General features: G+C 37.2%; 2 protein-coding genes across 5 annotated transcripts; both read right to left on the reverse strand.

Annotated features, from left to right (window-relative positions):
• Positions 1-137: 137 nt before the first annotated feature.
• LOC106952344 (SH3 domain-containing kinase-binding protein 1) lies at positions 138-3754 on the reverse strand. Of its 3 annotated transcripts, none has more exons than XR_001425972.1 (7): positions 3408-3754; positions 3018-3305; positions 2513-2923; positions 1321-1431; positions 1021-1229; positions 765-828; positions 138-661 (listed from the first exon to the last, which is right to left on the reverse strand). XR_001425972.1 is itself a non-coding variant. In XM_015040398.1 (7 exons), the coding sequence occupies exons 2-7, from the start codon at positions 3049-3051 to the stop codon at positions 623-625; spliced, it is 552 nt and encodes a 183-aa protein (XP_014895884.1). In that variant the 5' UTR covers positions 3052-3305; positions 3408-3749; the 3' UTR covers positions 138-622. The 3 variants fall into 3 exon arrangements, 2 of the variants coding, with proteins under 2 accessions (XP_014895884.1, XP_014895894.1); XM_015040398.1 differs by having other exon boundaries at positions 2829-2923; positions 3408-3749; XM_015040408.1 differs by lacking the exon at positions 2513-2923 and having other exon boundaries at positions 3161-3305; positions 3408-3745.
• Positions 3755-5199: 1445 nt separating this feature from the next.
• LOC106952359 (serine/arginine repetitive matrix protein 1) lies at positions 5200-14515 on the reverse strand. 2 transcript variants are annotated; one of them, XM_015040422.1, is made up of 10 exons: positions 14417-14515; positions 12087-12155; positions 11288-11944; positions 10306-10944; positions 7615-7727; positions 7379-7481; positions 6401-6464; positions 5827-5898; positions 5571-5718; positions 5200-5421 (listed from the first exon to the last, which is right to left on the reverse strand). In XM_015040422.1, exons 2-9 carry the CDS (start codon positions 12125-12127, stop codon positions 5581-5583), a joined length of 1827 nt encoding a protein of 608 aa, XP_014895908.1. In that variant the 5' UTR covers positions 12128-12155; positions 14417-14515; the 3' UTR covers positions 5200-5421; positions 5571-5580. The 2 variants fall into 2 exon arrangements, with proteins under 2 accessions (XP_014895908.1, XP_014895917.1); XM_015040431.1 differs by having other exon boundaries at positions 12087-12148; positions 14417-14514.
• Between the last annotated feature and the right edge of the window lie 619 nt (positions 14516-15134).

Genomic DNA, 15134 nt, shown 5'->3' on the forward strand with positions numbered 1-15134 from the left:
AAACTGTATATTTATTTCAAAGGAAAAAAAATGGTACATAGTTGTACAGGGTGTGCATAAATATTTTATATAAAGAAAACCAGGACTACATTCATGTTTCACTTTTTAAAAAGTCGAACTAAATGCATTTTTATTTTCTCACTAAAAATATCTGACCTCCGAGTTTTATTTATATTTTATTATATTTTATATTAAGTGAATGTTTCTTCATTTCTTCGTTTCCTTTGATAGCTTCACCAGGATTCTAACTTCGTATTAGGATGCCACTGACTGACATTGGCTGACAGATAAGCTGCTGGTAGCGCATCAGAAAGACTGTTTCAGTCCAGCTTCTTCTCCATCAATGCTGGTTTAACTACTTTCTCCGTTTCAGCTTATGATGGCAAAAATATTTTTCTGTGTTTGAATGAATGCATTTATTTGATATTGCTACAAACAAAAATATAATAAGCACCTTCCTCACATCACAACATTAGTTACATTAGCAAAGAAATAATAAACTGTCCATTTTCCTTTTTAAAAAAAGCACGAAAAAGATTATTTTCATGGTCAGTTTCTTTAAAAAGTTACATAAAGCCTATGTAACAACAGAAACCCTTGCCCTTGATCCAATCCTTCTTGTTCATTTTGACATGTGTTTCTTCATCCGCTGGATTTCCATCTTAATCAAAGAAAGACACAGTACCAGATATGAGATATTATTTCTTCAAACCTAATTTCAGTTTCATTAAAGACACTATTTACAGACTAAGATGTACTTCTACCTGTAGAGTTAAGCGAATCCTCTTCTCCTCATCAAGCTCATTCATCAGCAGTTTAATTTCTTTGCTGAAACAAAAGATTTATTTTAAATAAAAAGTTCAAAAACAGTTAAAATGTATTGTGTTCTGAGCACTTGACAATAAAGGTATCTAACTATTTAAGAAATACAATGCATTACTTAGGCCTAACTGTCAAGGTAACATTTGCATTAAAGTAAACTGAATTGCCAAAATGCCTGTAAAAATTGTTTAGTCCTACTTGTGTTGACTCTTCATCTGTTCAAACTGGTCCCTGAGGTCTTTTAACTCGGCCTGCAGCTGTTCAACATTTGGCTTGATATTTTTCTCTGGGCTTCTTGGTCGGGGATCTGAGTTGAGGGTTGGGGGCACTGCTGGATTTAGCACAGCAGAGAGAGCCTTCGGCAGCAGCGAGGAGAAAGACTCCTTCGACATGTTCTTGTCTGCAGCCTTCGGGACAGAAAACGGCAAATCAAAATTACACTTAATTTTCCAGTCTGTGTAATAAGTAATCAATAAACAGCATCCCATTAGGACTCACTTGAAGTGGGGAACAATTCTGACTTGTTTCCTGAGTGCTCTCTTCATTTGCTGAGGAATTCATTGTTTCACTTTGGTTTTCTCTTCTTTCCTTCTCGATCATAAATGTTACCTGTAAATAAAGTCTAGTTTGAGTTTTCTGCTTCATACAACAGCTTCCATGATTATTTGTCCATCTGATTGTGCAAAATGCTTTAAAATAAATTTGACATTTGATACCACAGGAAGTCTGGACATAAAAAAAGATCCAACCTGTACTGTGAATACTTGCTTTCAGTATTCACTATAAAAGCAATGTTTTTAACTAAATCACAATTGTTGGCACCGCTAGCAATTCTCATAGCATACATGTGAGGGAAACATATGTATCCAATGGAGAATCAATTTTTCTCAGCCACTCTTCTAAATGGGAAAGATAAAAAAAAGTATGCCGCAAAAGGATCCACCTAACTGCGACTGAACTACACAAAACACATCTGACGCTATGCAGGTTGTTCACTCACTTCACCATGCAGGATGCTTAAGCTAATTTATTCAATAATAAGTACCACTTTCATTAGCCATGTTTTCTTGCTTTCATTTAATGTCATAATAAGCTGGCCCACAAATATTCAACAATATTTTTTATTAATCAATTTATGTCGGAGCAGCAAAAAGGGAAAGAATTCAAAATTAATTCATTTGTGTTTTTAATTGTAAAAAAAAATAAAAATATGGATGCTTATGACTTTCAGCTTGGAAATGATGGACTTGCGGCGCAAAAAGTTTGGACACAATCAATTTAGATCCTCATGTCATGCATTTTTCAGCACACTGACACACAGGAAGATGAGAAACAGTATGACAGCATTTTTAAAGACAAAAAAAATCTCAAGAATAGAGCAGAAGCAAAGAAAAAGGCAATAAAACCAGTAAATGCCACCTTATTTTAGGAGGTGTAACAGGAAAAAGCTTCTCCTGTCCTACCATCACAAACATAACCATGTGAAATGTGCTTGAAACGTTAGATACCAGTATTACCAGCAGGGGTGTGAATAAGTGTTGTAATCTTGTTTAAAACAATCCTTAATGTGAGATTTTTCCCTTACCTAATAATTGTACTCAAAGTAAAGGTTGGATTTCATGTCTGAGATTGTGCTCAGATTGATTTATTTTAAAGCCTTTCACACCACTTTAAGACAACCAATATTTACTTAATCAAAACTGAAGAGACATTGTCCCAGTTTGTCTTCAATAAAGTCGCCGAAGAGAATTTCGATTCTGGTCAAGTTATTAATTTCTGTGACAGAACTCATCTGTTTCTGGGCCTTTGTCACAAGTAAGGAGCCAAAGCAGATATCTTCAGCTGCAATACATGTCTGTGTGTGAATGAGGCGGCTCAGGAAAGCTAAATTTATCCCAAGGACAGTGGGAACACAAACACACCAGACACACTTTTCAAACAGGGCTGCAAGTTTTGAGAGCGGCATTGCAGCACAACGCAAACACTTGTCTTAATTTTATACTTCCCAGAGAACGGAGCTCTGACTGTAGCGTCTCATCTGCAGCAGGAGCTCTCTGCTCGTTCAGACTCGACCATACAATGGAATCAAACTCTTCTGCGTCTTTGAGAGAAACAGAGGACAAATAATAAAAGTCTCCTTGAAGAGAAAGAAAGAACGTATTTCAAAAGTTTCAGTCCATAGTTGCATGGCTTACCAGGAATGAGCGCTGAGTTATAGCTGCCCATCATATCACAGTTGAGCACAAGCAGAAAAAAAGCATGGCTGGACTACATCTCCAAATGACAGGCGAGAGCGAGTGAGCAGAGAAGAAACATGCAGAAATCAGTGCAGCCTCGCGTCAAGTTTGACGTTTCTTGGATGTAGAAATTCTTCCCAGTCCACTAAAGAGCAAACAACTCCATTTGGGACCATTAGTTCATCAGAGTAGTAGAATCTAAATGCCGGTGTGACTGTAGAAGCAGCTGTTCCTCATACCACAAGGCTGAACAGATGAGTAACAAACGTTGGCTTTAATGCAGAAACGAATTTCAAACTAATTGAGCTAAACAGCGAGAGCAATGAAGAACCCCGAGCACACACTCACCTTATTTTTTTACTGCGTCACGACTGATATGCAGCAGCATCTGAGGAAACTTGATCCCATCTTTTGTACTCCAATGCATGTTGTGATGAGGAGTGGTTCTGTCACAGCTAAGTTTAGAGCAGGGCAACAAATATCATGGGATGGGGGGGAGAAGGGGCGGGTGGCGATGGGGGCAATGGCTCCCACGGACTGAGAGATCAACAGTGATGATTAGATTTTAGTCTAGAGATACTGACGCTACTTTTTCCCCCTAAAAATTGTAAGAGGCTATTTTGTTATGTGGTTTAATATGAACTGAAACTGCAGTTCTATTTTTCAGGGAAATGCAAAAAGCATGTTTAAAAAAATTAAGACTGAAAATTATCAGTTTCTCTGATTTTACTTTTTATAGGTATGTGTTTGAGTAAAATGAACATTGTTCTTTTATTCTATGAACTATCAACATGTCTCCGAAATCCCAAGCAAAAATTTTGCATTTATCTGCAGAAAATGAGAAATGGTCAAAATGACAAAAAAGACGCAGTGCTTTCAGACCTCAAATAATGCAAAGAAAACAAGTTCATATTCTTTTAGAAACAACAATACTAATGTTTTAACTCAGGAAGAGTTCAGAAATCAATATTTTGCTGGGAATAATCAGGTTTAATTATTGCACTGAACCTGAATAAGGTTCAGTGCAGTGGACTCCTAATTGTTTCCACAGCTGTATCAGCATCTCGCATCGACAGTGTTCTCTTTTAAAAACTCTATGAAATAATAAAAACACCCCAATTTTTATTTTAATGTACTTAAAATGATAAGGAAGCAGGCTGCACTTCACTGTCTCATAAAAGTTAGGTCAATTGCATCACCCAATGTGAGCAACCTTAAATGATGGCGTCTTGTGAAACTATGAATTAATATAACTTTTTCATTGTCACCACATAAACAGATTTTGATTTTATAGGCACATGATGAGGTAAAATGTCTTATAACCTAATTGTTTGAAATTTCTTCACTTTTTCTTATATTGCGGTGCTCCTTGATCTTTATGATGCCGTCCGTTTACTAATGTTCTCTCAAAATCCTCACACACCTGTATATATGCCGAGATCTTCCTTCACAGTTACATATGTTGAGATCAGGATGAGGCGTAGTTAGATTCCTGCCACAGATATAACTTTACATACTGGCCAACAAGTCCGATATTAGTCTGAAAAAATACTGTACAGAAATGGGATCTGTTTATGAAGATGTCTTGAACAATATTTGATGTGAATGGAAACTTTATAAGTAAATTGGATTGAATGGTTAATATAAAAATCATAAATTTCACTTTAAAAAAAAAAAAACAAGATATGCTATTCAGACAGGAAAGAGTGAATAATATGCCCACTTTGAGCTTTATTTTATTTTGTAAACAAAGTAATACTGATCTATCAAGTCCATATCGAACAAATTTGTGAAAAAAAACTGTTACATTTCTAGTTTTATTTAGTGAATCTGACATGATCAGTACAAGTTTATAAAGTCACATATCAAAGTAAATGTTTGATTGCTGCTTGTAAGCAAAAAAAAAAAATATAGCACATTCGAAGTAAAACCAGGACTTACAAGGACTTTTAAAGCAAACGTTCCCAAACCATAATACACACACATATGTGTGTGTGTGTATATATATATATATATACACACACACATATATATGTATATATACATATATGTATGTATGTATACATATATGTATGTATGTATATATATACACACATATACATATATATATATATATATATACATACACACATATATTTTAAAAAAATAGGTAACAGTTAAAAACGTTGTAAAACTGAGTACAGCAGTAGTTAAATGAAGCGAATGAAACACCAGGGACAACATCTTAGAAGGAACAATTTCACAACATACAAGCTGATCAGGTATGAGGTGAAGCTGGACAGGTTTGTGCAGTCCACCTTGACAGAGCAGTTCTGTACTGGAGGTTTCAGTGTTTCTAAGCTCCACAATCACCATTTGGTGCCTATATATAAATAAATGAAAAAGAAAAAAAGCAGAATACAGTTTAACTGAATACAATTATTAGGAATTTACTTGCTAGATATTTCTTATCTAAACACAAAATACAAAAATATTTTAATACCAAAATGTATTGAAATTTGCATAACTCACCAGTTTGTCGCTAGCGCTGCTGGTTGGGTCCTCTGCCGTAAGGCGCACGCTGACGCATCACCCTCATGTTGCGGTATTTAGACACGATGCTGTAGCTTTTTCTGAACACTGGTCTCTGATTCGGAAAAGGACGCGGCACTAAAGTCTCCTTTTAAAGAAATAAAGAAATCCAATTATTAATCGAGGAGATTTATGACCTTTCTAGATATTTAAACAGGAAGTCAAAGATCTGCAAACAGTCAAGAGTTCCACATACCATCAGAGGTCTTCTGATATTTTCCGACATGTCTGGGCCCGTATTCCTTGAACCACCAGGGATCCTCGGCCGCTGTAATAGCAGAAGGTGAGCATATACATTTACACAATTCTTTACATGGCTAAATTCAACAATTACTATTGTGAGGCATTCACCACCTCACTAACAGTTGATGTATTTCTTGAACAAAATTCAATTTATAAATGCTTTTATTTTAATTAGTGTTGAGGAAAGGTTTAAACCTTGATGATTAGTTTATTAAATTAACTTTAAGATGTTTTGCTCATCACTATCTTTTTCAGGTCACCTGACCATATGTTGCCATGGAAGCAAACCCTTAACACTGTTGGTTGAGAAGAGGGAATCCCAATGTAAGAAAAATCATTTTTAAAATGTATAATAAATAAAAAAAATTATGTGCTCTGCAACTTTGGATCCCGTCTGATTTTTTCTTTTTGGTGTTTGTTTGTTTGTTGCCCTTGCCACTTTTAACCCCAAAGAACTTTTAAAAAAAATCTTACCCAGTCAAGCTAAAATATGTAAAAATTGTCTGCTTCAGCCTTTATTCGCTTACTTGTATTGGTCCTGGTCTCCTGAAAGACGGCCTTTCAGGTCTGTCATGCATCACATTGTCGGGTCTGGAAAAATAAATACTGATCAGATGTTGAAATGCATCATTTCTATTTAGTTGCAATGACATAAAATAATTATGGTTGCATTATTTGTAAACATATCAACACAAAGTAGAGCACATCAGAGAATGGGGAAAGAAATACATGGCTTCATATTTTTTTCACAAATGGACCTGAGATGTATGTGGTGAACATGTATTTAGAGCTCCTCTTAGTGCAATTACAGCTGCAAGTTCTTCAGGTCTGCCTTTACCAGCTTTCTACATCTAGACTGAACTTTCTGTCCACGCTTCTTAGTAAAATAGCTGAAGTTCGGACAGACAAAGTTTGTTTTCAAGCATAAGGTAGTTTTCCACGTAGGCTAAAGAGTTTGACCAGAACACCTTCTTCCATGTTTATCTTGTCTCCAATATGGTCACAGCAAACAAAAAGTGTTATCGTTTTCTTAGGGTGATGGTATTCTTGTTGTACTTCTTTCGTAAAGGTCAAAACAACAAAACGAAACAATTCAAGTGGGTGAGTCTACAAATTTTCCCCATCTAAACTCTGGATCTCTGCAGAGCTCTAGCTGCTTCTTTGACTAAAGTTCACATTTTCCAGACGATCAGAATAGGTGAAAAGTCCAGTTTGCAGCTGGGCCACTTTTTGCACAACTTTATCCCTGACCTGCTGTGTTCCTTGGGCTTCATGATACTCATTGTTCTCTCATTTTCTTTAACAAATAGCTGGATTTATACTGAGATGAAATTACAAACAGGTAGATGATTTATTAATTAGATGATTAGTGAACTTTTATTGATAAACTTATTACACACTGTTGAGATTTTAATTCATAAAAACGGCAAAGTATTTGTGCTACTGTCACTTCAAATCTGAATTTCAGACAATTAAGTTTATGTGAAATGTGATATTTATGGTACCTAAACACTCTTTTATCCACATATCCATGTTTTCTGTCTTCAGGTGATCTGGACTCGGTTGAGGGGCGTCTATGCGATGTGCTTTCCCCATCTGAACTGCGGTCTGGAGTTTAAAGAAAAAGTGTAAATACCTCAAAATTTCAAGTGTAAAAATCAAAGTTGAGTAAATCACGTTAACCCTGTTGACTGAAATTTGTTTTTTATAATACTCCGGACCACAGATGGAAACCACATACCTGTTCTCGACTTTGGGCTCTGACCTTTTGGAGGCGAGCCGTCTTTGGACGAGCTTGGTCCCGGAGGCCAGTGGGACAAAACAACAAGATCACGTTTCTCTATTGGAGAAGATCTGGGGAGGGACCAACAAGTCGACTTTTAGCTTTGCCGATTGATACAAGCAACAACATTATTGGCTTGTAGTGGAAAAAATATATACTAAGTGGAAAAAATATATACTACCCTGACTGGATTTTAGAGGTAATGCACAATTAATTAGAAAAGCATAGAACTGTTTTGAAGGCAGATATTATTATAGAGCAGAGGTATTCAACCCGAGTCCTTGAGGTCTGGTGTCTAGCAACTTTTAGATGTGTCTTTGCTTTAACACACCTGATTCCAATAATCGGGTAATCAGAAGGACTCTGGAGAACTTGACTGCACACTGAGGAGGTATTTCATCCATTTGATTCAAGTCTGTTGGGCAAGGGACATGTCTAAAAGCTGCAGGACCCCAGCTCCAGACCAGAATTGAATACCCCCGTCATAAAGCCACACATTACTTAGGTACTTACAAAAACCCAGGAATGTCCATGCTTCTTTACTCCTATTTTTGTAACCTGAACCAATCTGAGTTGTCTCCATTTATTCATCAATTGTTACAGAGGTCAAATCCAGGCGGGACGTTAAGGTACTGGACTGCATCATATCAAGTCTTCCATCTTCCTTTTTTACAATCACAGCATGGGTGTTTGGACACTGAACATCAGATGAATTTATCAGCCAATCCTTGATGTTTCTCTTGTTTTCTCCAGTAATGATTATCATTCCAGGGGCTCTTAAAAGATGTTTGTCTAAATGAATTTGTCTTGAAGACTTTTGCAATCTGAGGGAGATGGGAAAGCTTGATTATTTCTTCTTCCGAGTCAGAATGTCAAGACAGTTCACTGAGGACTTTGCAAGCCACTCGATAAATATATTCCTCTTCGGAATAAGCTGGTCGTTCATACTCTCGTTAGAGTTCTTCATCCTCTTCTTCTGGAAAGCTCATTTATGTTGAATAGTCATGTACGGTATAGGAGTAACTTGGGCTTTAGTGCTGCAGAGAGGGGTGGTTATATCTTGGTTGGATTAGACGGCATGAAAATGGATTGATTTCCATATGGCTTGATGATACGTTCTGTTTGAACAGATCTAGGTCACATAAGATGTGGAGTACAGAATAATGGAAAAAGACGACCAATACAAAATCTCTGTAAAAAAATACAACATGGTGGTGCGGTTAAGTGGTCCCCATGTATGCATCTCCATGTCTCAAATTAAAATACATCAGACTTGCAAATTTTCTTTTGGGTTTTCTCATACTTGTCCAGTCGATTATCCACAGTCCATTACATTTTTGCCACGTAAGTTCTCCTTTGAGTATTTTTTTGTGGTCATCTCTGGGTAGTTGAAATATTGCATCTCGAAACATCTGAGTTGAGCAGAAAAATCCAGCTCCAAAATGGTTAATATTTGGAGAGCATCTGAAAATATGGAGCAAGAGAAAATCCTGGTGAAATTCTTATAACTCAGAAGAAGCAGAGCCCTCCATCTTAAACATGACATATGAAGTCCAAATGGTAGGTTTTGTGATTCCTCTTCAATGTATGAATTCTGAATGGTACTGATGGTTAAACATCAAGCTTTCACACATCAGCTGATGGTAAAGCTTTATAAATGGGGACTGGGTTACTGATCCTTCTTGGGTGATTCTTCCCTTTACTTGCTTTTCCTCTTCTTTAAATAGACATTTTGTTTCTTCAAGAGGACAATATATGACTATAATTCCAGAAGTCAACAATTTTTTTAAAGAAGTTTTGCTTTGCCATGGTTATTATTTTACACTTAAACATAAGCATTTGTTGCATATTCCATGCACAATTGGGTCATGATAAAGAATGCATTTTTTTCTTGTTGGGAATCTCTTATACTGGCATGCATATTATGGGATTTTTCCAAACATTTCTTGTAATCTTTTAAAATGGCTTGCTGTCTCTTGGCAATGGGCACATTTCAACTTATGGTATTAATTGCAGATTGATCCTCAGTCATGGGAATTTGTTTTTCCAGCATGCCAGTTTCTTGAAAGATTAGTGTCTAGAAGCCATGAATAGTTGCTGGCGGAGCACAGCAAGCAATGTTGATGCATCTCTTATTCAAACCTTCATTTATGGCTGATTGACTTCCAGTAATTTACAAGCTGTAGAAGATAGTTTGGGTCATGGTTACATCATCCTGAGTCCTCTCCTTGCCAAGCACAAATGGAGTTCACAACTGGAGTTATGCAAGTTTGGGCTTTTTAATGAGACTGAAGAATTTTCCACAGCATGCAGAGAGGCTTTAGGCTCAGAGAGGATTCCCAATTTCTCCTCTTCATAGGGTTACTTTACATTTGTTAGGACTGACAAGCCAGCTTTACCAATGCGGTTTGTAATTGGAGAATAAACCTTCTCTTCATCCAACTTCAGAGGTAGGTATTTTGAGACGTATGTAGCACGCAGTTTAGGGTGTCATTTCAGAATAATGGTGGCTTTGGCTGTTGCAAATTTAGCTCATGACATCTTCACTTTCCACTGCTGGCACCCTTTTCACACATTCTTTCTTGACCTCTTAATCATCATCATCATCATCAAGCCCCTGCGAACAGTGCTACAAGGAGAATACCATACCTGTGTTTGCTCAACGACCGGCGTGATTCCACCTGTTCTTTTCCTGTGTCAGAGTCTCCTGAAGATTTGCTGGCTTTGTCATCCTCTTCTGATGGAGACTGTTGTGGTTTCAGCCTTCTCGGTTCCTCGTTTTTTAAGGGATCAGGCTTCATCTGGAAACGTCTCTTCCTGATGGCAAGAACAGAGCTGACATGGCCCCGTGCAGCAATGTCGCCCAAACGAGGTCTTGGTCTTATAGTTGGAGGAATTCTCAGCCTCATGAGAGATGCTGCTCTGAACCCCCGTCCCCTGGTTAGGTAACTTCTACCCCTAAAGGAGAACGGTGGGCCACCAAATGGCCTGGGAATACTCATCAGCTGGGGTCTCTCTCTCCTAGGGTACTTCGGGTTGCCATAATACGGTTCAGGGCCTGAAGAGGGCATGCTGATGTTTGATATTCTCCTCTTGCGGGGTCCTGAAACATTCCTCTCAGGAAGGTTCCTGTAGTGTGATGATGGTGGTGGAGGGCCGCTTTTCCATGGGGGGGCTCTGTAGGCGGGCGGGTGAGGGGCATCTTGTGCCCTCTCTCGACTGTGGGATCTGCTGCCTTGCCTCTCCATGGGACCGCGTTGCCTCCTGGAATCTTGTTCAGTTGACCACCTGCACATCCATCAAACAATAGAAAAATCATTATAATGACAGATCCATTGCCATTTTAAGTGGGACGCGGAAGGTTTAACTTTTATCTTTAAAGGTAGGCCTCTTTGAAGCCATGACAGAATGAAACAGGTAGGGGGAAGGTACACTTTCAGAGATCAATTACAGAAGTAATGCTCCTCTTAATCCCATTTACATCAGACCCAATTTAATCCCATGTAATTAATCTAATCGGGAGCAGGGCAGAGCTCATCATTACAACTTCTGTGACTTGGAGAAGTGGCCAACCTCAAGCCTCCTCCTGACATAATTTTACCCAGCTTGGGGTGGTGCTTCGTGCTTGTACCTCTCTGTACATGAGCCTCTCCCTGGCACCTCTCTGGGGCTCCTCTGTGGCCCAGAGGGCCGATGCTCTCCATTGTGCAGATGAGAGAACGATCCAGGTTCATTCCAGCGCTTCATGCCATGACCTGACTGTTCATAGGCTCTTTCTCTTGGATGAGGATCTCGAGGAGAAAAAATTGACTGTCTTCTGGATCCCCTGAAAGATCCTCGGTAGGGAGGCGCAGATCCTGGTCTCCTGTCAGCTGGGTGGCTACGAAAATGTCTTGGGGAAGGTGACCTGTGACCTGAAGGGTGGCCGTGAAAAGGTGGACCCCTTTGACTCTGGTGTATGTGTCCAGGGCTGTGAGGGGATGAGCGATGCTGAGGGGTACGGTTCAGCCGCAGTGGAGAGTGCCTGCGATGATGATGTTGGTCCATTTTATGAGGGTGGGATTGGAAGGAATCCTGACTGTGAGACCTCCAGTGACTAAAACGTGGCTCCCGATGAGGTCCCATTTCAGGAACCCTTCTGCCCACTGGTGCTGGTCTGCCTCGTCCTCTGCCTCTGGATTCTCGCCAGTTAGGAGGGGACTTGTTAGGATATCTCTGGTCGTCTCGTCGACTCTTAGAGTTTGGGTTGTAACTTCCTTCATTGTGTCGATGAGAATCTTCATAGGGTCTGATCGTGAACAAGAAATAAAAAGGTGGTTTGCAACAAATACTTTAAATCCTTTCGATTTAAGAATAATAATCAGTAACAAATATATAACAAAATACCCAAAAGAAAAACAAACAAAACAACATCATGTGAAAGTGGTTACCTGGGCTTCAAGCGTGGTGGTCCATAATGTGTTCGCACCATCGTTGGAAGAGAGCGTATAACCTATGGACCGATGGTGAATAAAAAAAAATTATGAAATTATACTACTGGACTATTGCAGACCTTTACTGAATGAGACTCTTCTATCACAAAGAAACTCTTAGATTTTAGTTTGAATGATCAATCAATGACAATAATTGTAACATTTCCTTTAAAAAAAAGTACCAGTCAATTAGTTTTTTTTTTATTATTGTCAGTGTTTTTGAAATGAGTAGTCTGCCAAAGGTTAAATATTCATAAAAAATTAATCAGAGTACAAACTGAATATCATTACTGCTGGGTATCTGCAAGTTCCAGTGAATTTAATTTAACACTTTTGACATTAATTAATATCTTTATATCAATTGGTATATAAAGACATTTATTCTATTTTTTTATGTTAATGTTTGTATTAACATTTAAAAATAAACCAAAAAAAATTACCTGAATCAGTTAATTTACTTAACCGATAGAGAATGGATAATGTTAGCTAACGTAACAATAATGTTCATTGAAAATTGGGATAATTTAATTTATGGTTTCTTCTCCTGGTAATCAGATTGGTGCTGTCTTTCATTACAGGAAAAGTCAAGTCCTAAAAAGAAATACAGACAATTTTAACTCAGCTGCCAGTCTCCAATAAACTGAAGCTGAACAATGGTTCTTGCTGCCTTGGCAGCAAGCAGATCAGAATATTCACCCTAAATCTTAGCTAGGCAAATCATTCATTTTCAAACCTATTGTAATAACCTTTGTTCAAAGTTCTTGTCTCATCTCTTATCAGTTGTACTACTATAACACCTAGTCTGATTTGTCTCAAGGACTAGACTGGGGATTCTGCTACTGAGTGCATCTTCCCCTCAAAAACATTGCATCTGCTTTAAAAAGTGGCAAGTTATAGAATCCTTTTTGATAGCATAAACATACCACAGACATAATTTGTTTTTGTTTTGTTTTTTAAACTCTTGTTAGCAACATAACTGGGGCTTGTCTGTAAAATTTTAGTTAGACAAAACATGTTTGATTTCTAAAAAGCATTTCACAATAAACTGACATTTAACAACTGAAAAGGCAAATTATAAAACTGACAATTTTTTCCAATTAATTATTTCTTTAGAAAAAAAAAGATATTTTGAACATTATAGTTTCAATGTAAAACCAAGACTTATAAAATATCCCATGCTTTCTGAATTGAAAACAAACTTTTTAAATGTTTTTTTTATCTGCATAATTTAATTGTGCATCATTTAAAAGAAAATAATGCAATTCTTTCTAGATGCAATATTTTAAGTAAATTGTTTAAATTTAAATACCAAATAAAATAAATTTTTACCATGCCTTAATTTAGCAAAAACGATAGATAGATAGATAGATAGATAGATAGATATATAGATAGATAGATAGATTTTATTGCAGACTCAAAGTTCAAATCACATAAAAGAATAATCAATAAAAAAATAACTAAAATAAAAAAAGAATAAGAGTACATACAAAAAGCATAAAAAGACGCCTAACCATTCAGGATACAGGATGCAGTCATACCCATGTTTTCAAAATACAGACGTGTATTTCACTGGACTACTTTTAACGTTAGTCAACAAAATGTTGGTCAAAAACATGTTACAAAATGGGGAATAAAGCATTTTAGGAAACATTCCAACTCCCAGTTATTTCACGTCCAACGCAAGGAACTGCGTACTCGGTCAGCTGTACTTTCACTCAAATCTGTACGGGAACGTCCTATATATTAGTCACAATCGCCATCATAAGTAGCGATGAGTCCTCGTTTTAAAAATGTCACCGACTGTAATTAATTTAAGCTAAATTTATCATCACCAAGGTAAAATACTACGAAGGAACCAATGTGCTCAATATGGTGGCGGCTTATTATGTTTCTGCTCTCATTATGGTGACGGGGGTAGGGCAGTCTTCGTTTCCATTTTTAGCTTTCGACTCTGGACAGCTGTTAAAATATATCCCATGACTCTGTGACGGAATTTACGCTGGTAAAGATGAAAATCAAACCCAGCTTGCTTGCGGCTAGTTTAAAGCTGAAATGTTACCTTCTCCTCAACAATAACTGTTACACATCGAGCTGATAGAAAGCTAACAACGACTAGCCGTTAATTTAGCTAATGGAAGCTAGCTATTTTAACCCTCGACGAAACGGTATTCACAACTTTCATGTGTGTTATTTAAATATTTTCACACCATGTTAGACCTAAAACAGAAACGTCCTTTTGTTTCTCTGGCAATAAATTAATATATTGCGAGTAAAAGTGTGCAACTTACCAACTGCCAACCGATATCTAAGATGAAAAGCTACGTGCGACACTGATAGGCTTTAGCTCGCCTCATTCCAACGTATTTCGACACAAATGTAGACAGCGCCACCTTAAGTCTGGGAGGAAAATCTGCGTGTTAATGCCACTGCCGCAAAATCGATTAAAATACTTTTCTTTTGTATTATTCTCTCTAAAAGACAAACACCAAAATGTCAATAAGAAACTCATTAGGTTTTAGTAAAAATAGAAGATAGACTATTCGTATGTATATTACAGCAACAATTTTTTATGAATTGTATTGGGATTCCAAATAATAAACTAACAATGCAATGCACTTTTATGGAGTAGAATGGAAATGACAAATAATAGAAGACCAACGAAATCATGAAAGGCAAGAAGGTAAGGGTAAAATTATGGTGAAGAGGGGTTTGGCTTTAAAACAACATCCTAATCTTTAAATAACTTAATATTTGCTATATAGTCCAATATGATTCAATGATTGAATTTGTGTAACATAATCAGAAAGATGAGTGAGTTATATTTGCACTATGAAATTTATTAGAGCTTACAGATCTTGCTGGATGCAATCAGTTTCACTTGTCAATAATTTTGTTCTTTGAGCTTTTGTTTTTCTAAAGATGAACTTAGATAAGCATTACAATGTAATTGCATTTTGAATTTGATTACATTTTCTTTAAACTACCAGCTTGATGAAAAACTCACAT

Source organism: Poecilia latipinna, unplaced genomic scaffold, assembly GCF_001443285.1.
Source record: "Poecilia latipinna isolate Pla-1442-1.1 unplaced genomic scaffold, P_latipinna-1.0 Scaffold30, whole genome shotgun sequence".
NCBI classification, from domain to species: Eukaryota; Metazoa; Chordata; class Actinopteri; order Cyprinodontiformes; family Poeciliidae; genus Poecilia; species Poecilia latipinna.

Excerpts from the sequence above, each read along its gene's own strand:
- LOC106952344 (XM_015040398.1), bottom strand. The coding sequence starts at position 3,051 with ATGATGGGCAGCTATAACTCAGCGCTCATTCCTG. Across the intron at positions 2,924-3,017 it reads TAACTCAGCGCTCATTCCTG|ACGCAGAAGAGTTTGATTCC; the intron begins GTAAGCCATGCA and ends TTTCTCTCAAAG. Across the intron at positions 1,432-2,828 it reads AGTCAGAGCTCCGTTCTCTG|GTAACATTTATGATCGAGAA; the intron begins GGAAGTATAAAA and ends CTTTATTTACAG.
- LOC106952359 (XM_015040422.1), bottom strand. The coding sequence starts at position 12,127 with ATGGTGCGAACACATTATGGACCACCACGCTTGAAGCCCAG. Across the intron at positions 6,465-7,378 it reads GTGGATAAAAGAGTGTTTAG|ACCCGACAATGTGATGCATG; the intron begins GTACCATAAATA and ends TTATTTTTCCAG. Across the intron at positions 5,899-6,400 it reads GGAGACCAGGACCAATACAA|CGGCCGAGGATCCCTGGTGG; the intron begins GTAAGCGAATAA and ends CTGCTATTACAG.